Here is a 22,713-nt window from a genome sequence, read left to right as displayed (position 1 = left end):
TGCTGTGGCTGTGGTGGAGGTCGGTGGCTACAGCTCCGATTGGACCCCTAGCCTGGAAACCTCCATATGCCACAGGTGCAGCCCTAAAAAGACAAAAAAAAAAAAAAAAAAAAAAAAAAAAAAGGAGAATTTTCATGAAGTATCCTCATGACCGATGGGACAAGGGTTTCATTTTTCTAAGGAAACGGCCGTACGGAGTAATCCTGAATGCTTTTGTGTATTCCCTGCAGGTGACTATATCTGCAGACTGACAATAGATGTTTTTGCATATTGGTCCACAAAAAAAGTAGTTGTTACACCCATCCGGATTTTGGCACAAGAAAACATGAAGGTGATGTGCGACAACAATCCCGTGTTTCTGAACTGCTGCAGTGAGATTACCGCGAATTGGAGTAAAATTGAATGGAAGCAAGAGGGGAGTATAAGCATTCCAGGTGAGCTGCTCTTCTGCGAATAGTCTTTTGCCTCTTGGCCAAGTCAAAATGGGAGATGTGGTGGGTAAACGAGTGAATGTCACGTGACTGTTTTGTTTTGTTCTGTTTCCAGACTTCAGACTGTGAAAAAGTAGTAGGTTTGGAGCCTGTTGCAGCTCAGCGGGTTAAAGACCTAGCATAGCGTCCATGAGGATGAGGGTTTGATCCCTGGCCTCCCTCAGTGGGTTAAGGACCCCATGTTGTCGCAAGCACATCTGTAGGTTGCAGATGCAGCTCAGATCCCCAGTTGCTGTGGCTGGGGTATAGACCGGCTCCGATTTCAACCATAGCCTGGGATCTTCTGTATCGGCAGGTACAGCCGTAAAAAGAAAAAAATGAAATACAATAAATTAAAAAAATAAAAAAAGTAGTAGGTTTGATGCTGGTTCCAGCTTAGCCAGTCTAGAACAAAATTCCCAAAATACATATATTCGGGTACCATGCTCAGGTTATAGATAAGATCCTTGCAGAGAAGACCCCAGAGGGAGCAACAGGATGACATAGGTCCATGGTGTCTTCCCTACAGAAAAGCTTGTCCCACCTCCCTTTCCCTCTTCAGCAAAGAGCCAACCATGAGGTTATTAGCTTTGTTTTGTCTGTCTGTCTTTCTCTTTTTCTTTCTCTTTCTTTCTTCCTTTCTTTCTTTCTTTCTTTCTTTCTTTCTTTCTTTCTTTCTTTCTTTCTTTCTTTCTTTCTTTCTTTTCTTTCTTTCCTTTCTTTCCTTTCTTTCTTTCCTTCTTTCCTTTCTTTCTCCCTCTCTTTTTCTTTCTTTTGGTTTTTATGGCCACACCTGCAGCATAGGGAAGTTCCCAGGCTACGGGTCAAATCGGAGCTACAGCTGCTGGCCTACACGGGAGCAGTGAGGGATCCAAGCTGCGTCTGTGACCTACACTGCAGCTCACAGCAATGCTGGATCCTTAACCTACTGAGCGAGACCAGGGATCAAATGTGCATCCTCATGGATACTAGTTGGGTTGGTTACTGCTGAGCCACAATGGGAACTCCCTGGAATTTTGGTCTGACTTGGCGTGGGGTGTGGGGGGTCTGTGTCTCATTTCTGTGTCTCTCCTATTGGTGTCGGTCCTTCCCACTTCTCTGCCTTTGTAGAGAAAGGCATGCTTCCTCCTATATTATCTAACTCTGCACCTGTGGTCTCATATCTTTCTTTGTCAACCTATTTGTCTCTCAACCATTTAATGTCAATTCCTGATCCTGTCAGTTTCAGTTGCAGATCTGAGACCTCACTTGAAGTTTATACTAATGAATGATAATAATAATAATAAATTAAGGAGTTCCATTTGTGGCTCAGTGGAAATGAATCTGGCTAGTATCCCTGAGGATGCAGGTTCGATCCCTGGCCTCCATCAGTGGGTTAAGGATCCAGCATAGCCATGAGCTGTGGGTCGCAGATGCAGCTCAGATCTGGCATTGCTGTGGCTGTGGCATAGGCCTGTGGCTACAGCTCTGATTCGACCCCTAATCTGGGAACCTCCATATGCTGTGGGTGCAGCCATGGTGCAGCCCAAAAAAGACAAAATAATAATAATATAAATTAAAATAGCAATGGTGACCTTTTGGTATAATAGTTTATGATCAACCAATTCTGAAAAATATATGTTATCACTTTTAATCACATTTAAACTTGACCGCAGATTTGAAGCTGGCATTTTTTTTTTTTTTGTCTCCAATTTTCAAATAAGGAAACTGACTTTCAAATTAAATGATTTATCCAAAGTTGTCACTATAGGAAAAGAAAAGACCTGGGACTCACCTTATCTCACAGGCTTTTTCTTGGCCAAACTGTATCACACAAGCCTGGTGAGCCAGCATTGGAGTGAACTGATTCGGCAGAGTTTATACCAAACAGAAGAATATTTTCTGCCTAGAAAGCTCGCGTAACCATCCCTTCCCTTAAAAAATGACAGCATTATGTGCTCGTCTTTAAAGTTAAAAATCATTACAGCCAAATGTAGCTTTACCTATGAAATACATCAGTGTGGTGGAGCTTTAAATTTTACAAAGCTGTTACTATCAGACACTATTAAATCATTAAAAAAAATACAATAAGGATCCATTTAGATGCCACGTTTTCTGAGCATGTCTAGTTTGCAAAGCACTTTAAAGTACTCCGGAGGATGGGAAGAGCATCTGGTCACTGTGGAACCTGTTGACATATGGCCCATTTAGTCGCGTCCCTGATTTTTAAGGAAGAGGAGGTGTAGGCGTCCTGGAGGAACTGCCAGATGGGAGAAGGACCTTGCAGAGTTCCCATGGTACCGACTCGGGAGCTTTCAACTCTGAGAGGTGAAATGCCTTGCCCTCTGGCAAAGGAGCCAAGAAGTCCGAGGTATAGATGCTCAGGGACCCCTTGGTGGCCACTCCTTCTTCAGACATTCCTAATGCCCCCGGCGGGCTGAACCCAGGGCAGAACAGAGGACTTCCTGCCACAGGGCTCGCCACCTGGGGACCCCCACGGTTGGTTCGCTGATGAATTTGGACTCTCAGCCGGCAACCTGCCCTCCTCCCTCTCTGCAGCAGTCTTTTTCCCAATTCCACCAATTTTTTTTGTTTGTTTGTTTTTTTGAAACAGAGGTCCTGAATTGAGATTTACAGTATATTATTTCTGGTTTTTTGTTTGTTTGTTTGTTTGTTTGGCTTTTTAGGGCTGTACCCATAGCATATGGAGGTTCCCAGGCTAGGGGTCCAATCGGAGCTGCAGCTGCCGGCCTATGCCACAGCCACAGCAATGCCAGATCTGAGCCGCATCTTCCACCTGCACCACAGCTCATGGCAACACCAGATCCTTAACCCACTGAGCAAGGCCAGGGATCGAACCTGCGTCCTCATGGATGCTAGTCAGATTCGTTAATTGCTGAACCATGATGGGAACTCTAATGATGACATTTCTGGAATATAAAAACAGAAGTTATTTTGTTATTTTCGAAGTTCTCTACCCAGTGTTTTTTTCATAGATAGTGTTTCTCCTTTAGATTGCATTTAATCAACTTTGTTCAATTTTGACAAGTATGCCTTTAATATATTTAAGTTACAAATGGAGTCCCAATCTTTTTTTTTTTTTGGCTGTGCCCATGGCCTGTAAAAGTTCTAGGCCAGGGATCAAACCTTTGGCACACCATAGCGGTGACAACACCAAATCCTTAACCACCAGACCACCGGGGAACTCTCCACCAATTCTTTTAGCACCCATTTTTCCAGGTCAGCAGAAAGCAATCCAGTGAAATAATTCACCCCAAAGCATCTGGAGCTTCTCAGAAATGGTTGCTTTGTATTTTCAAAGCAAGGAATAAGCAAGGAAGTAATCAGCAATCAATAACAGAATTTCTAGCTTTAAGAAGTGATCTTTCTTGAATAAGGATGTCTTTCTAAGGCGTGGGCTGATGATATAAATGGTAATGGTAGCAGAGTAACAGTGTTAATACTATACTAGGAGTAGTCATAACAGAGATACTAATAGTTATTAGTGCAGCTCCTAGTTTGCCTGTAACTAGTACTAGCTTTGCTTGTGCAGGAACATATTGACCACTTGGGGGGATTTAAAAGCAACAGCATTTGTGCTCCAACAAACCCGATTTTAAACAGTGATTTCTCAGAGTTCCCGTTGTGGCGCAGTGGTTAATGAATCCAACTAGGAACCATGAGGTTGCAGGTTCGATCCCTGGCCTCGCTCGGTGGGTTAAGGATCTGGCGTTGCCGTGAGCTCTGGTGTAGGTGACAGACGCGGCTTGGATCCTGCATTGCTGTGGCTCTGGCATAGGCTGGCGGCTACAGTTCCGATTCGACCCCTAGCCTGGGAACCTCCATGTGCTGCGGGTGCGGCCCTAGAAAAGACAAAAAAAAATAATTAATTAATTAGTTAAACCGTGATTTCTCTACTTGTAGGAAAGCACACAAAATTGGACTTAGGAAAGGAAAAGGAAAAAGAAAGAACTTGACCTCAGTCTTCTGCTCTGAAAAAATTGGCCTTACAACCTGTGCTTTCTAGTACAATCTAGTCCTGAAGAGCTGTCCTCCCAGCTTTGCCCTCCTCCTACTGCAGACCAAGCTGCATCACCTCCTTGACCTGTAGACTTTCCGTCTTTTAAATAGTAACAATGGTACCCATTTTGTAAGAGTTTTGAGAGGAGAGAAAAAGAGAGCGATGAGAAATGTCAACATTTAAAACAGAGTTGACTGCCTTGAATCTACCACAAGAACTGCTTTCTGATAATGATGGTAGTTTTAAAAACCATGTATTCTCAGTGTCCTAGGAAACCATTTTTGTCTTTTTCTTTTTTATGGCCGCACCTGTGGCATATGGACATGCCCAGGCTAGGGGTCAACTCAGAGCTGCAGCTGCCAGCTTACACCATAGACACAGTAACACGGGATCCGAGATGCATCTGTGACCTCCACCACAGCTCACAGCAATGCCGAACCCTTAACCCACTGAGAGAGGCCGGGGATCAAACCTGCATCCTCATGGGTACTAGTCAGGTTTGTTACAACTGAGCCACAACAGGAACTCCTGGGAAATCTTCACTGGATATTATTTAACTTTGGGCAGCAAACTTGTACCTGCCTACTGCCTCTACCCCAGCCAGTGGAGCCCAAATGTACTGGCCACATTCGGTCCCTTCCATTGCTCTGCAGTCAAGGGAGAGGAGAGAGAAAGGATGGCGTGCGGTCCTGCAGGAATTGGAGGAAGTGAGTTTTCCAAAAATAATTGGAAGGGTGAGGTTTGGAGCTGAATGGATACGTGTGCCTATGAGCTAGGAGGGAGTTTAATCAGAGTGAGGGAAGATGGAAAGCACTTTGATGTTCTGAGCCACCATTTCTGGGACTGGGGAGAAAACCTGCTGCCTTATCCATCCAAGTAGTTTACACATCAATATTGGTGATTATTCAGCCAAGGCTGAAAAAGATGCAGTTATGTTAATCAGAGGTTTGTTTTTCTTTCTTTAATTTTCGGAAGATGTTTGAGGAGTGCCTTAAGAGGACATGGCAGAAGGCAAGGTTGGAGGAGAGGGAGTGAAGGAACCGAAGGGGAAAAAATGGACTGAGAGGGGGTGACAGAGCCACAGGCAAGACGTGAGGGTGGCTTGGAGGGCCCAGCACCTTGGGAATGGACAGGAAGAGAGGGAGGAGCAGCTGCTATTTTGAAGGGTAAACTCCTGGCAACCTGAGAAAGCATGAGCTTGGACTAAAACGTATATTAAGAAGAGGGAACAAGTGATAAAAACAAGTCTCAAATGAGATGACACTCAGAGGTCCAGGCCTTGTTTGTTCCTCCCTTCAACATTAACAATAATCTAAATAATCTGACCTCTTTTTTCCTTCCAGTGGAAATCATGTCCAAACACATGGCTTCTCTTTTTCTTTTTTTCTTTCTTTCTTTTTTTTTTTTTTTATTCTTCACACTCTAATAACCATCACTGAAGGTCTTTGTGATGGGTCAGAAGTGGGTTTTCCAAAAATAATTGGAAGGCTGAGCCTTAGAGCTGAATGGGGCACTTGAGCCTATGAGCTAGCAGGTAATTTAATCAAAGTGGGTGAAGATGCAAATCTGTTTGGTGTTCTGAGAAACCGTTTCAGGGTCTGGGGAGAAAAACCAGCCAGGTACTATCCTAAGTGTTTACATTTATTAGTTCCTTTTATCTGACTACAATCCTGGGTGGTAGCTGTTATTATTTATGCCTATTTTACATCTAGAAAAACAGGTCCAGAATGGTTTAGTGACTTTCTCAGTAACTCCCTGCAGGTAAGTAGTAGAGCTGGGAATTTGCAGCCAGGCCACCTGGATCCTAAAGCGGCAGAGCTAACCACTACCCCATCCTACCTCTCCATTCAAAGAGCAGAAATTGAATGTAAATAATAACTTTTCCACTGATTTGGCTTCTTTGCTACCAAGTCAGAGAGTCAGCCAATGATGACAGTAAAAGAATGTCTTATGTCATTACAGGAATCTCTGAAACAGATACAGAATCTGGTTGTAGCAGATACACCCTCATGGCTGATGGAACTCAGTGTCCAAGTGGGTCGTCTGGAACGACAGTGGCCTACACGTGTGAGTTCTTCAGCGCCCACGGAGCCAGAGGCAGTAAGGACATAAAAGTGACATTCATCTCTGTGGGTAAGGACCCTTTCACTAGAATTCTTCACCTTGCACCTCTAACCAAGGGCTGCCAATCAGCTGGGAATATCCATGAGCAGTAAAGCAGGGACTTCCCTGGTAATGAGGGTGTGGTTGCGGTAAATCACAAAATGGGATTTCCATCTCTGCCATTTAAAGTCAGATGAAGTCTTTAAAAATCAGGAAGTGTCAGAGTAGTAACCTTGGTGGCAAGGAAGAAACAACCTGTATTATACTGGCAAGGCAGAAAGTGGACAGGAAGTGGAATTTCACACTTAGATTAGCCACTGCATGAGGACAATGCCACCTAATTTCCCGTTTTCTCCTCCCATAATCCTCTTCTCCCTCTGTTGAGTTTCAATAGCCTGCCTACTCCCCAACACCCTTCACCCTCTCTATCATCTCTTCTTTCCCATTTCACCTTTTCCAGAGAGAATTCTGCAGAAAACTTTGAGTCTAGAGTTTTGTGGTTGTTTTGTAGTTGTAAAGGTTTTTTTTAATAGTTCAATTAATTCTAGGCCTTTTAAAAGTATCATTTCTTCTCCTCATAAAGCATTACAACTTTACCCCTATCTACAACAATGAGGCAGAAAAACTTGTTTTTCCACCCACCATACAAGAACAAACTATTTAGAAAAATCATCAGTTCCCCCTTCTGAACAATTTGGAGAAAGGGCCGAGATACACATACTTGTTACTCTTGTTCTCATTTTCTACTATCATGACTTAACATTTCTACAAAAATCAAGATTGAGTTTATCAGAAACATTATTGCCATAGAAAAGTTCAGGGTCTTTGAGGTTATTTGCAGTTTTCTAGAGTGAGAGCAGTTTTATACTGCAAGTTTTAACCCAGTGAGTTGTATCGATTCTGTGGGCTCTTGGCTGTCTTAGGGACACGCTTAGCCTTTGCTGAAAACCATTGGTCTAGTAGTTTGGATCTTATTTTCAAGATCCCTACAGTGAGGGCGTGTGAGGGGGAGACATGAATCCCTGCTGTGTGACTTTGGGGCTGCAGCTGAGCATTTGAATGCCAACTATAGAAAGACCTGATTTCCCTTGTTTATGACTAAAAATAGGATTTTACATTGATTGGAAAAGAGGCCTGCATCATGGGCTCAAGGCATGACATTGTTCACATAGAGAAGACAGAAGTAAATGGCCTTTTGAAATGTCATCTATGCTAAAGAGGAATAGAAAGATAGAACCAGAGGCAAAACCAGTAGAATCTTCATAGAAGCTTTTATATTTGTAAGAGTCATGTTAAGGGTTTCAGTGACTAATTACTCATGAACCTAATGAGGAAGTTCTCAAAAATAGGAGTAAATAGAGAGACTTGTGGTTAGAATGCCTCTACTTCCTAGCCCAAGTATAATTATTTGGGAAGTAAACTCCACAACCCTTCTTCTTAACATGTAATTCCAGAATCCACTCTTCTGTTTAGTAAGCACTGACTATGTACCAGCCTTGGTGCTAATGGTGGGGATTCAAAGACACATGTGAGTGGGTCTTGCACTTTTTTTTTTTAACATATTTTATGCCCAAACCCATGTCAGGTGGAAGTTCCTGGGCCAGGGATTGAATCTGAGCCACAGTTGCAACCTGTACTGCAGCTGCGGCAATGCCAGATCCTTTAACCCACTGTGCCAGGCCAGGCAGGGGATCACACCCATGCCTCTTCAGTGAACAAATCCACTGCAATTGGATTCTTAACCCACTATACTACAGCAGGAACTCCAAGAGGGTCTTGCTCTTAAAGGGCTCACATTTTTATGGAGAAAAGATACGGAAAGAAAGGAATTAAAATACAGTGTTATATATTACCTTTTTAAAGGTTTTTTTTTTTTCTTTGTGAACACATGGTGAATTTTTCAAAATTTACTTTATTGAAAAATAATTGATTTACAATGTTGTGTTAATTTCTGCTGTATAGCAAAGTGATTCAGTTATGCATATATATACATTCTTTTTATATTCTTGTCCATCGTGGTTTATCACAGGGATGTGAATATAGTTCCCTGTGCTATACAGTAGGACCTTGTTGTTTATCCATCTCATATAAAATTGTTTGAATCTGCTAATCCCAAAGTCCCAATCCATCTCTCCCCCATCCCCTTCCTCCCTGGCAACCACAAGTCTGTTTTCTCTGTCTATAAGTCTGTGTCTATTTCATAAATATAAGTGATATGGTATTTGTTTTTCTGTTTCTGACTTACTTCACCTAATATGATAATATCTAAGTCTATCCATGTTGCTGCAGATTGGATTATTTTGTTCTTTTTTATGGCTGAGTAGTATTCCATCTCTCTCTCTCTTTCTCTCTCTCTCTCTCACACACACACACACACACACACACACACACACCCCACATCTTCTTTATCCATTCATTGGTAGATGGATATTTAGGTTGCTTCCACATCTTGGCTATTGTGAATAGTGCTGCTATGAACATAGGGGTGCATGTGTTTTTTTGAATTTTAGTTTTGTTTGGATATATGTTCAGGAGTGAGATTGCTGGATGATATGGCAACTCTATTTTTTTGTTTTTTGAGGAACCTCTATACTTTTTCCATAGCGATTGTACCAATTTACATTCCCACCAACAATGGGAATTTTCTCCACACCCTCTCCAGTATTCGTTATTTGTAGACTTTTCAAAAGGTGTTTTTAAAGAGTAGAGGATGGAGTGGTTATAAGAGCCATTGAATCCCCCTTGAGGTAGTGTCATGGAGGAGGTTGGAGGGATGCTCGGGTTAAGTTAACACCCTAAGTTTGCAACCTTTTGCCCTGCTGATCATTAGGAGATAATTCCAGCCACAAAGGGGAGGTGAACCAGCTCCCAAGGCATGTGATGGAAATGAGTACAGTTCAGAGCACCACCAGGAACAGCCTAGAAACAAGTAAAGCCCCGGAGCAGCAAGGTACCAGTCCTGTGTTGACCCAAGTAGAGTCAGGACAGCCCAGGCTTTCTGTCTCTATCTGAAATTTCACTCAAGTGCTGATGTCACCAGAAAGACTAAACACTGTACTTGTTGTCGATTTTCTTTTGTCTGTTTTGTTTGCATTCTTTTAGCCAAACTAACAATAACCCCGGACCCAATTTCTGTTTCTGAGGGACAAAACTTTTCTATAAAATGCATCAGTGATGTGAGTAACTATGATGAGATGTACTGGAACACTTCTGCTGGAATTAGAATATACAAGAGGTTTTATACCACGAGGAGGTATCCTAACAGAGCGGAGTCGGTGCTGACTGTCCAGACCTCGACCAGGGAGTGGAACGGTGAGTGAAAGCCAGACACCCTGGACCCCAGAAAACGCACCATAGCCATGACCCTCCACAGAGGGTCTGCCCTGGACCACGCCCATAGCAGCCACCCCACACCACACGTGTGATCACACTTAGTGCAAGAGCCCCTTGGGGGACGAGGTCATCGTTCCTATTTTACAGATGCGAAAAGTGAGGTTCAGAGAGGATAATAAATATGCTTGGGCTTCCATGACTTAAATTGTAGACCCAAGATTAGAGCGAGTCTCTCTGAGCCTAGAGCCTATGATCTTGCTATTAAGAGGATTGTTTTTGTTTCTTTATCATAGTTAATTTACAACATTGTGTTAGTTTCAATCGTACTACACAGTGACTCAGAGATCTGTATGTGTATATATGCACACACGTATATATTCTTTTTCAGATTCTTTCCCATTATAGGTTACTTTTTTTGGTTTAATTTTTTTGTAGGCTTTCATTTTTTTTCTGTTATAGTTGATTTACATTGTTCTGTCAATTTCTGCTGTACAGCAGTGACCCAGCCACATATATGTGTATATATATCACACACACACACACACACACACATACACACACACATATACACATTCTTTTTCTCACATTACCCTCCATCATGTTCCATCCCAAGTGACTAGATATAGTTCTCTGTGCTATACAGCAGGACCTCATTGCTTATCCACTCCAAATACAATAGTTTACATCTCATTACAGGTTATTAAGGTTACAGGTGCATTAAGGTTCCCTGCACTATACAGTAAGTCCTTGCTGTTTATCTCTTTTATATATAGCAGTGTGTATCTATTAATCCTAAACCCCTAAGAGGGTTGTTTTTTAAAGTATTTTCACCAGATTCTTGGAAGTGTTTCACCCAACCAAGGTATAAAAATTCTACATAGAGGTTTTATATGCCTGGTTCCAAAGGGGGAAAGATAATTTTGTTTAATCCCTAGACATTGTTTAGTTTGGAAATTCAATTTTTTTTTTTTTTTTTTTTTTTTTTTTGCTTTTTGCCTATTCTAGGGCTGCTCCCGTGGCAAATGGAGGTTCCCAGGCTAGGGGTCAAATCGGAGCTGTAGTTGCCGGCCTACACCACAGCCACAGCAACTCAGGATCTGAGCTGCATCTTTGACCTACACCACAACTCACGGCAATGCCAGATCTTTAACCCACTGAGCAAGGCCAGGGATCGAACCCGCAACCTCGTGGTTCCTAGTCAGATTTGTTAACCACTGAGCCACTACGGGAACTCTAGGAAATGCAGATTTTTAATAGCAGAGAGAATTCAATAGAATTGCTTCCATAATAGCTGACATTTCTTGAGCTGTTGCTGTGTGTAGACATGGTGGTAAGAATTTAAGGGTATTCATGAATTTAAAACCATAAACCTAGAAAAGTGTGCCATTATTATCTCCATTTTCCAGATGAGGAAGCTGAGGCCCACAGAGGTTAAGTGAATTACCTGAGGTTATACATCTGGTAAATGGCAGAGCCGGGGTGAAACGGAGCCTGTCTGGCTCCAGAGACCAACTCTTAACTACTCTTTGCTGAAGCTTTTCATTAATTAGAAGCTTAATCAGTCCAGATCCTGTGAGATCCAGGTCATCTTGATTTTTTCACAGAAGGCCTAGGCAACATTGGATAAATAACTCTTTATCCTTTGGCTGGACTGGGATACAATCAGGAAACGGGGGTATTTTCCTCCCAGGCTGAGCTCACACCTGCTCTGCCCAATTTCTCTCTCTTCCTATCAGGCAATAATCTAGGAGGAGCCAAGTTAGGTCAATAGGTCACACTGAACTATTAAGCAGTCCCAGACTCAGATGCTAAAAATCATCTATTCTCATGGAAATCAACTATGTTTTTATTTCGAATTCAATGCAAATTTCTCATCCTTCCCAATGGGAATCAGAAGGCATTTCCTCCCTGTCCTTGTGCATGTTTTCCCTCTGGCTAGAGGCTGCTCTGACTCCTCTAGGGGCTCAGAGATGGAATGTAAGGAACCTAGGAGAGTCATAATTAACTGTAGATGCTGTAAGGTCTTCCCACCCTCCTCATGGCAGCTGGTCCAAAGGGGGCTCGTTCTCTGATGGGCTCTGGCATGAAGTCCAATGGGAAAGTTTCCTTCCATGGAGCTCAACCCCAGCACTATCCCTGGTCCTCTGCTTCACTGAGCACTGGGCGTGCAGGCTGTTCCTGCTGCAGGCTTCTCTGTTCCCTCCTGCAGGGTCAGCGGGCTCTCATCTTTAGACCTTTCTAGATAAGAGTCAGAGGTCTGATCCCACAGTCCACAGGTCAAGCTCTTCCAGGAACTCACAACCCACCTCTCCCTTCTCCCTCCTCCCGCCCCCACTCCCTAGTGGGGCCATGATTGTCCGGAACCAGAGGCACCCACTCCCTTAGAGATGAAAGGAGGGGCCATCCCAGGACCACAGTGCTCCATCTCCATCTCACTGATAAGTTTTTTCAAAGAATTCCACAGCTCATTCCAAAATGCCCATTTCCCCCACCCTTGGAGAAGGTATTGGGAACCTGATTTGAAATTCAGTTCCATCCCCAACAGGCTATATGACTTTGGATAAGCCACTTCATTTTATTGGAAAGTAAGAATTTATTTCAGTGGTGATGGATTCATTCTTCAAATGCATAGAGAGCCCAGGAAGGGGGTTGATGGAGAATTTTATCATCCAGGATTCAGGAAGGGGTGTTGTGTGTGCCCTCTCTCTATCTCTCTTTTTTTTTTTTTCTTGCAAGGAAAACCAAGCATTTTTCTAAAAAAGAGTCTTTTTAGGGCCACATCTGTGGCATATGGAAGTTCCCAGGCTATGAGTCAAATCAGAGCTACAGCTGGTGGCCTATGCCACAGCCACAGCTACATGGGATCCAAGCTGCGCCTGTGACCTACACCACAGCTCACGGCAATACCGGATCCTTAGCTCCTTAACCCACTGAGTGATGCCAGGGATCGAACCAGCATCCTCATGGATACTAGTCGGGCTCGTTACTACTGAGCCACAATGGGAACTCAAGCCTTGTCTTTACATTCCCAGCTAGTGCCTTTTTGGAGCAATGACTTTGTTCCATTTCATTGTGGCTTCCTCCTGCTCAGGAACCTATCACTGCATATTCCGATATAAAAATTCATACAGTGTCATGGCCAAAGATGTCACCGTCCACCCGCTGCCCCTAGAGCCTGACATCATGGTTGACCCTTTGGAAGCTGCAATTCCGTGCACCAGCTCCCATCACATCAAGTGCTGCATCGAGGAGAACGAAGACTACAAGGTCATTTTCCAGACGGGGTCCCTGTCCTTTCCTGCCGGTAAGATGCCAGCTGCTGAGTGGCTAGGACATATGATTTCATATATATGCAGTCTAGGAATTTGCTCTTAAAGGGTCTAGTGATGTAAGAATTGCATCAAAGACAGAATGCAACAGAGCAAAGCCCACGAGGCTTTAGTGTTGTCTCTTTTGCCATGTGCCCAGTGGCTCATTGGCTTGTGACAAAAATCTCAAGAGTCTCTGAGGGTGGAGCCTGTTGTTTTCAGTGAGAGCAGCTGAAACCTATGAAGATACCATCACGGCCTTCCACGCGCTCACCGAAGTTGATTAGATATTCTGTTGGTCCCTCCTTCCACACTACAAGTCAATATGCTATAAAAGCAGCACAAAAATCCTTTTACAAAAATATGCTATAAAAATAGCACAGTTGAGCAGGCAAGAAAGTAAGAGAAATAACCACAGAGCAAAAACATAGGAGAAAAGAAAAATAGAGATAATGCCTTCGCTAATGCTGGGGTTCCTGTGAGGACATCTGCCAGTATTAGAAACCCGGAATCTGGATTTTTTTTTTTTTTTGTCTTTTTAGGGCCGCACCCATAGCATATGGAGGTTCCCAGGCCAGGGGTCTAATCGGAGCTGTAGTCGCTGGTCTATACCACAGCCATGGGTATACCAGATCTGAGCCACGTCTGCCACCTACACCACAGCTCATGGCAATGCTGGATCCTTAACCCATGGAGTGAGGCCAGGGATCGAACCTGCGTCCTCATGGATGCTAGTCAGATTTATTTCCAGTGAGCCATGATGGGAACTTTCAGAATCCGGAATTTTAGGGCTCTGATGTGTGTTGAAAGAAAAGGCACCCCACCCCCCACCAGCACGTCAGGACCCTCAAAGGATGGCACGCTCAGTAAAAGAGTCATGTAGAAAAACAAAATTCACCTGCCAGAGCTAAGAACTTGGCCTCATTGCTGGGTGGGCATACATTTCCTCTGAGAATTAAGAGACTGTCCTACCCTCACTCAGGTTTGGGACTTGAATTTATACTACTTATATGATCCAGGAACTCTAAGCGGAGGAGTTATTAAAAGTGGATCTTTGGGGAGTTTCCATGTGGCTCAGTGGAAATGAATCCGACTAGGAACCATGAGGATGCGGGTTCAATCCCTGGCCTTGCTCAGTGGGTTAAGGATCGGGCGTTGCGTTGAGCTGTGGTGTAGGTCACAGAGGCAGCTTGGATCCTGCGTTGCTGTAGCTCTGATATAGGCTAACAGCTGCAGCTCTGATTCAGTCCCTAGCCTGGGAACTTCCATATGCCACAGATGTGGCCCTGAAAAAAAGAGAGAGAAGAAAGAAAAGGTGGACCTTTGGTACCACCCAATGGCACCTGGCCGAAAAGCTCCAGTCCTGTGGAATGTGGACTGTACCCTCCATCCACATCCCTCTGGACTCCTACCCATTAAGGTCGACCACATATCGACCTTACAACCCCAAATATTTACTTATTTATATTTTTTTATGGCCGCTCCTGCGACACATGGATGTTTCTGGGGCTGGGATCAAATTGGCACAGCCACAGCAACACCAGATCCAAGCCCCATCTGTGACCTACACTGCAGCTTGCAGCAATGATGGATCCTTAACCCACTGAGCGAGGCCAAGGATCGAATCTGCATTCCTTACGGAGACAATATCAGGTCCATAACCACGGAGCTACAGTGGGAACTCCACAGCCCCAAATCTTAACCCATGGACACCTTCACGAGGGATGGATAAACTCATTCATACTTCTGAGAACTATGCGTGGGGACCTCCTGCTTAACACAAAACACCATAACAGGCAATGCAAAGGCAAGAAGTGGGGTATAGAGAGTAATATCTAGAAGGGTGTGTGTCATAAAAGACAATGCATATGACATTAAATATTCAAAATAAGTGCTAGAGATCCAAAGAACAAGGGAAATTCAGAAAAGTGGGGATCCAGTCAAGAGTGGACAATTTAGAGAAGGCTGCCCAGTAGGGGGTTGTGGAATCAGTCTGGGTACTGAAACATGAAGCGTTTCAACATTTTGTGTTCAACACACAACTGTTCACTGCTTGCCATGTGCCAAGTACTGAGTTAGGCTCTAGGAGATGCAAAGATAAATAAGACCAGGAACCTTTTCTCTGAGACCTCAGGGTCTGATGATGGAGACAGACCTGTAAAGAGGTGACCTCTAAACCAATGGGACGAAAGCAGGATAGGAAAAATGCACAGAGCATGATGGGATTTAGATAGGTAGAGGGATGCTGGGAACGCATTTGTTTTTTGTGGGGTTTTTTTTTTGTTTGTTTGTTTTTTGTAGGGCTGCACCCACGTCATATGGAAGTTCCCAGGCTAGGGGTCGAATTGGAGCTGTAACTGCCGGCCTACACCATAGCCACATCAATGCCAGATGCAAGCCGCATCTGTGACCTATACCACAGCTCAGGGCAATGCCAGATTTTTAACCCACTAAGTGAAGCCAGGGATTGAACCTGCATCCTCATGGATACTAGTCAGATCCTGGGAACGTATTCTGATTGCCCAAATCTCTGTGGGCACGAATTTCAAGCTATGAATGGAGGAGGTAAGGTTTTGGCCAGCGCACATGCAAAGGTGGACTTACCTACTTCTAGGCTAGAGGCTTTTTATAAACCACATTTTTACATAAAGAAAGAAATACATCTATGTACATATATATGTATAAAATTTGAATCTTTGGCAACTTCAGCTGTGCTGTCAACTTTAGAAAAAGTATCTCAGTTGTTGGGTTGGGTTGCCACTGTACAGAAATGAACAGCTGTATCAGTTCAGAAACAAATTTTTAGGCCATAATTTGTTCCATTTGTACAGGACTAATGCACTGTATTAACCAGCTAAGGTCTTGTCTGCATGGGTCTGATTAGGGAAACTAATGAAGTATGAGCTCAATAATGAAAATAAAAAGATAGATGTGGCATATTCCTGGAAAGAGTTTGGACACGTTTATCCACACTGGATCCTCTTCACAAAAATGTGTGCTTTGACTACTCACCTTGGGATTTCCTTCTTTCCCTCCTTTTATCTTAGTGAAAGAAGTTATTGGGAAGCAAGTGTGCTACAGACACAATTTCAAGGCGAACTCAGTTTCCTGTCCAGAAAACGTGGACGTGTTCTGTCACTTTATCAATGCCGCTAACACTTCAGTCCGGAGCCCACCTATGAAGCTGAAGCTGGTCCCTGGTGAGAGCACTGGGAATTGTTTTTCAATGTCATAGTCATAAGCGAGCTTTCATTTATTCACTCGCTCCTTCATTCATCCGTCAATAGATCTATGTTAATCACCCTCATGTGTCAAGCCTTGAGCTAAACATGAGGGTTGGAGTAGAAATGTTACGTTCCCTTAGGCCTCAAGCCTAAGGAAGAGAAAAATATGATAAAATCAATGTTATCAGACACAACATGGTAAGTTCTAAACTAGAGATGGCGTGGGTGGCCGGGGGATGAACTCTGTTAGTGACAGGTGAGGAGAACAGGATCAAAACTGTCCTGCAGGAGTTCCCGTCGTGGTGCAGTGGTTAACGAATCCGACTAGGAACCATAAGGTTGCAGGTTCGGTCCCTGCCCTTGCTCAGTGGGTTAACGATCCGGCGTTGCCGTGAGCTGTGGTGTAGGTTGCAGACGCGGCTCGGATCCCGTGTTGCTGTGGCTCTGGCGTAGGCCGGTGGCTACAGCTCCAATTAGACCCCTAGCCTGGGAACCTCCATATGCCGCAAGAGCAGCCGAAGAAATAGCAAAAAGACAAAAAAAAAAAAAAAAAAACCTGCCCTGCAGATGAAGCCATAGATCAGCCGATCCTGGGCAGTTTAAAGTGGGCAGTGTTTGTATGGGGCTGAGACCACTTCAAGATTTCAGCAAAGAAAGGGGGCCCCCGCGGGCACTGGTTCCCTGAGACAGGGCTAAGCATCAGAAACTCTTTCCCATCCAGTGTCATCACTGAGCCAGTATCCACCCATATACTTTTTTTTCCCCTTGCTTTTTAGGGCTGCACCTGAGGCATATGGAAGTTCCCAGGCTAGGGGTTGAATTGAAGCTGCAGCAGCCCCAGCAGTGTGGGATCTGAGCCGCATCTTTGACTTACACCACAGTTCCCAGCAACACTGGATCCCCAACCCACTGAGGGAGGCCAGGGATCAAACCTGCATCCTCGTGGTTACTAGTCAAATTCATTACCACTGTGCCACAGTGGGTACTCCCAAGCCCCATATACCCTTTTCAAGGTGTGACTTGTGGAGCCATCTCTGCGATAACCCATGCTGAGGATTGCTCCTCATAGCAGCGGAGAGGCAAGTGGATAAATGTGGGCCTGGGCTCCCATCACCAGCAAGCCCCTCCCCCTCAAAATCTTCTCTGTAATAGAACCAATGACATCTGAGGGATGCCTGGCTCTGTTAGCAAGCTTGTTTGAGTTAACTGAGAGATCTGTCGTCCTTCTCACAAATGCTGGTGTTTGAGCCCTAGACGCCAAAGTCAGAAGCATTTAGAGTTCTCCATCTCTGAGTCACTGTCCCTTGATCCCACCACAAATGCCTCTTCCAGGGGGCAGCCAAAGTCACTTCTCCACTGTCCCCCCATCTTAGTTCAGGGTGTCGACATGTTTTGTTGACTTACTTTTGTTCTTTACCGCTTTCTTTTTTTTTTGTCTTTTTTTTTTTTTCTAGGGCCGCACCCGCGGCATATGGAGGGTCTCAGGCTAGGGGTGTAATGGGAGCTGTAGCCGGGATCCAAGCTGGGTCTGTGACCTACACCACACCTCACACAACAATGGATCCTTAACCCACTGAGTGAGGCCAGGGATCGAACGCAAAACCTCATGGTTCCTAGTCAGATTTGTTAACCACTGAGCCACGACGGGAACTCCCTTCACGGCTTTCTTTACACCGAATCTGATTGCTCTTCTCTTTTCTAATAGAACATTACTTAGGTATTTTGAGATTTTATCCAATGGCTCAGAACTCAATTGATGCTAAATTTAAAAGTGGGTGGTGGGGTGGGGGGGACAGAGAAGGGAATAGGAGTTCCTGTCGTGGTGCAGCAGAAACGAATCCCACTAGGAACCATGAGATTGCGGTTTGACCCCTGGCCTCGCTCGGTGGGTAAGGATCCGGCATTGCCATGAGCTGTGGTGTAGGTCGAAGACGTGGCTCGGACTTGGCATTACTGCGGCTGTGGTGTAGGCCGGCAGTTACAGCTCCAATTAGACCCCAAGCCTGGGAACCTCCATAAGCCATGCGTGCAGCCATAAAAAGACAAAAGACAAAAAAAGCAAAAAAGTGGATGTCGGGGGTGTTCTTCTCATCAGAGACTCAGGATCTCCCAGGGACCAGAGACTCTGCAACAGAGGCCATTTTCCCATTCAAGTCTGGTTTTTGGGTTTTTTTTTTGTTTTTTTTTTTTGTTTGTTTGTTTGTTTGTTTTTGTCTTTTTGCCATTTCTAGGGCCGCTCCCACAGCATATGGAGGTTCCCAGGCTAGGATTGAATCAGAGCTATAGCCACTGGGCTACACCAGAACCACAGCAACGAGAGATCCAAGCTGAGTCTGCAACCTATACCACAGCTCGAGACAACGCCGGATCCTTAACCCACTGAGCAAGGCCAGGGATCGAACCCTCAACCTCATGGTTCCTAGTCGGATTCGTTAACCACTGAGCCACGACGGGAACTCCTCAAGCCTGGTCTTGAGTAGAGGTGACAGAAAGCCATCCTAAAGGGAAACCAGAAAGAAGAAATGATTACAAATATTCTCCAGAATATTCAGGTCACAGGGGTGCCTAGAATTCCTACAACTAATTAGATCTTTGGATTTAGGTGATGTTTCTCAACCTTGGCTGTGCCCTGGCATCACCAGGGAAGCATGCCTGAATTCCAGCCCGAGAGGTTCTGATTCACTTGGGCTGGAGAGAGTCCAGATGTTGGTACTGGCCAAGCACCTCTGGTGTTTCTAACTTTGAGAATCCCTTGGAATAAGCCATGATGTCCCTAAGACTCCCAGTTGCCTGCACATCTTTTAGCTGGATGAGTGCCCAGGGAGCTCTCATTATTTGCCATGATAGGCAGCAGAAAGATTGCTGGCTAAGAGGGGAAGGAATGAGGCAGAGAGGAAATATACTCTGTTAAGAAGAGCCAATGCAGATTAGAATCAGATCTGTTTAGAAAGCACTGAGAGGCTTTGGAAAATCAGGGGCAAAGGAAAAAATTGGGTCATTCCAAAAGGGTCACTGGAAGTCAAGAGAAAGATGCGTTCAAAAATCAAAACTCTTCCTAAGCCTGACCCTGTTTCCACGCTTTCCTCCTCTTTTTAATTGTCCCTTTTCCCCCTTCAGTCATTTAGTGTATTTATTTCTACCATACAATCTGGATCTAAAAAACAAAACAAAATGAAACCATGGATGGACCCTCAGTCCCACCGGACAGATTACGAGATTTATCTAAGGCTCTGATTTTTTTAATGATTTTTATTTTTTCCCTTATAGTTGATTTACAGTATTCTGTCAATTTCTACTGTACGGCAAAGTGACCCAGTCACACACATATATATTCTTTTTTTTTTTAATTTTTTGTCTTTTTAGGGCCGCACGCATGGCACATGGAAATTCCCAGGCTAGAGGTCAAATCGGAGCTGTAGCCACCAGCCTACACCGCAGCCACAGCAGTGCCACATCTGAGCCACGTCTGCGACCTACACCATAGATCACAACACTGGATCCTTAACCCACAGATCGAGGCCAGGGATTGAACCTGCATCCTCATGGATACCCGTCAGATTTGTTTCTGCTGAACCACAATGGGAAGTCCTATGTATTCTTTTGCTCACATTATCTTCCATCATGTTCCATCACAAATGACTAGATATAACTGCCTGTGCTATACAGCAGGACCTCAGTGCTTATCAATTGTTCCTTTTGTCCCCATGTTTCCAATGCAGAGGAGAACATGACATGCCACGATCCTATCATAGGTGTCGGGGAGCCTGGGAAAGTCATCCAGAAGCTTTGCCGGTTCTCCAACATCCGCAGAATCCCCGGGAGCCCCATTGGCGGGACCGTAACATACAGATGCGTGGGCTCCCAGTGGAAGGTCAAGAGAAATGACTGTATCTCTGCTCCGATAAACATTCTGCTCCAGCTGGCCGAGGTGAGCCTTCCCCCTTTGACTCTGAGCTCTGGACGGGAGATGGTTCTCCTATTTCTCCTACTTCTCAGCACTTAGAAAAGTGGGCTTTGGATGGTTTCATGTTAGGCTCAAGACTCCTTTTGTTTCCAAAGAAGATGCATCTCTTGAAATGCTTGGCTTGACTACAGCTGTGGAGGCAACAAAATACGTGTTCTGCTCTAAGAGCAGCTGTACGCCTTCACCTTGACCTCTTAGTGCCCTGTTTCCGTTCTCTCCAGGATGGAAGCAGCGTTATCCTCTCTAACTGCAGAAGAATGTGTATATCAAGCTAATCTTTTCAGAAAGAGAAGCAACATAAAAAAATTAGGTTCATCAGGAGTTCCCATTGTGGTGCAGCAGAAACAAATCCGACTAGTACCTATGAGGATACGAGTCTGATCCTTGGCCTTGCTCAGTGGGTCAAGCATCAGGTTTGGCGGTGAGCTGTGGTGTAGGTTGCAGATGGGGCTCGGATCCTGCCTTGCCATGGCTGTGGTGTAGGCCAGCAACTATAGCTCCCATTCGACCCCTAGCCTGGGAACTTCCGTATGCCGCTGGTGTGCCCCTAAAGCCAAAAAAAAAAAAGGTTCATTAGAGGGAAAAAAAAAAAGTTCAGTTTTATGCTTTCATAGCACTAAGATTTCCTTAATCCTTAGAGGTAACCTATAGTTATAGAAGGAGGAATCTCTCTGACCTGGAAGAGAGGTGACTGCCATGTGGTAGGGGAAATATGTTTCATTTCATCAAAATAAATAAATGTTACCTCTCATACTTAAGTTACCGAGAGTGTGAGACTCCTAAAATTCCATGGGTTATAATAAACGAGGCAAAACCAGTAGGATTTTAGCAAATGGTGGTATGATGTCAACCAGCTCCAAATCCTCTCTCTTGAAAGAAGAATTGAGGAAAGGGGTGATATTGATTTGTGTTTTATCTAGTTCTCTCCTATACTTCCTCCTCTCTTAATCCAATTCATTAAAAGAGCGACCATGGTAAAGCATTAATACAAGTGCTGTCAGGGTAAAAAGGTCAAATCAGAACAAGATTTCTAATTGGACAGAGAGTATACATGTTATATGGATATAAATTTGGGCTAGGATAATCAGGAAGTTCTGCTTGAAAAACTTGGCAGCTGGAGTTCCCTCAGCGGACTCAGCGGAAACGAATCTGACTAGCATCCCTGAGGACAAAGGCTCAATCCCTGGCCTTGCTTAGTGGGTTAAGTATCTGGCATTGCCTTGAGCTGTGGTGTAGGTTGCAGACATGGCTCAGATCCCGAGTTGCTATGGCTGTGGCGAAGGCCAGCCGCTGTGGTTGCAATTCGACCCCTAGTCTGGGAACCTCTATATGCCGAGAGTGCAGCCCTAAAAGACACACACACACCACACAAAAGTTAGACCTTGATAGTTGAACTATAGGGAATGTAAATTATCCTCATTGGGGAAAATAAAAATTGTAATTTGAATTCAGTGTTGGAGTTCTGGTCCCAATTCTAGATATTACATACCTTTTCAGTGGAAAGGGGACATACTGACCTATCATTCTCCACTTGATTTATCCATTCAACATATATTATTGAACACCTACTATGTGCAAAGTGAAATGATTTATATTATGGTAGGCATTGTGGGATATCAGAAGGATTATAAAGAACTATAACACATGGTTCACATTGTTACAGAACTTACCATTGGGGAGTTCCCGTCGTGGCTCAGTGGTTAACGAATCCGACTAGGAACCATGAGGTTGCGGGTTCGATCCCTGGCCTTGCTCAGTGGGTTAAGGATCCGGCGTTGCAGTGAACTGTGGGGTAGGTTGCAGACACAGCTTGGATCCGGAGTTGCTATGGCTCTGGCGCCGGCCAGCAGCTACAGCTCTGATTAGACCCCTAGCCTGGGAACCTCCATATGCCGCGGGAGCGGTCCAAGAAATGGCAAAAAAAAAAAAAGACAAAAAAAAAAAAAAAAAGAAAAAGAACTTACCATTTAATGGGAGATACATTAAAATTAAAATGCTAGATGGCATTGGTAGAGATGTTACAAAGGTACATTTTGTTCAGTAAAACAAATGCTTATGAATTCAGAGAAAGAAATTCCTCTGGGGTGGAAGATTCCTCAAAGTTCTTTATGGAGAAGATCAAATTTAAGTTCATTCTTTAATTATAATGAGGAGTTACATAGGTGGAAAACCCAAGAGTGGTCATTATAGATAGAGGGACCAAGAAATTCATCATCAAAACCAAGACATTTTTTTTCTGCACCCGAGGCATGTGGAAGTTCCTGGACCAGAGATTGAATCCATGCCACTGCCATGACCTGAGCCATAGCAG

The 22,713-nt window shown here is 44.3% G+C and overlaps 1 protein-coding gene across 18 annotated transcripts in view; it reads left to right on the top strand.

The window, feature by feature from the left end:
- ADGRF5 (adhesion G protein-coupled receptor F5) overlaps nt 1-22,713 on the top strand; it is a 129,456-nt gene that overhangs the window by 96,877 nt on the left and 9,866 nt on the right. For 9 of the 18 annotated variants that reach the window (XM_084968297.1, XM_084968298.1, XM_084968300.1 and 6 more), the window contains 7 exons: nt 231-434; nt 6,433-6,603; nt 9,404-9,523; nt 9,676-9,885; nt 12,998-13,210; nt 16,262-16,414; nt 20,158-20,366. In XM_084968297.1, the coding sequence (XP_084824423.1) occupies nt 231-434; nt 6,433-6,603; nt 9,404-9,523; nt 9,676-9,885; nt 12,998-13,210; nt 16,262-16,414; nt 20,158-20,366 (1,280 nt within the window). The remainder of the gene's footprint in view (nt 1-230; nt 435-6,432; nt 6,604-9,403; nt 9,524-9,675; nt 9,886-12,997; nt 13,211-16,261; nt 16,415-20,157; nt 20,367-22,713) is intronic. The other 9 variants (XM_013978015.3, XM_084968306.1, XM_084968307.1 and 6 more) reach the window with 1 other exon arrangement.

This window comes from Sus scrofa, chromosome 7 (assembly GCF_054392235.1).
Source record: "Sus scrofa isolate SSC_HxYL_T2T_F1_AM1 chromosome 7, Sscrofa_HxYL_maternal_Yorkshire_Landrace_v2.0, whole genome shotgun sequence".
NCBI classification, from domain to species: domain Eukaryota; kingdom Metazoa; phylum Chordata; class Mammalia; order Artiodactyla; family Suidae; genus Sus; species Sus scrofa.
This window is presented reverse-complemented; position numbering and strand designations above follow the sequence as displayed.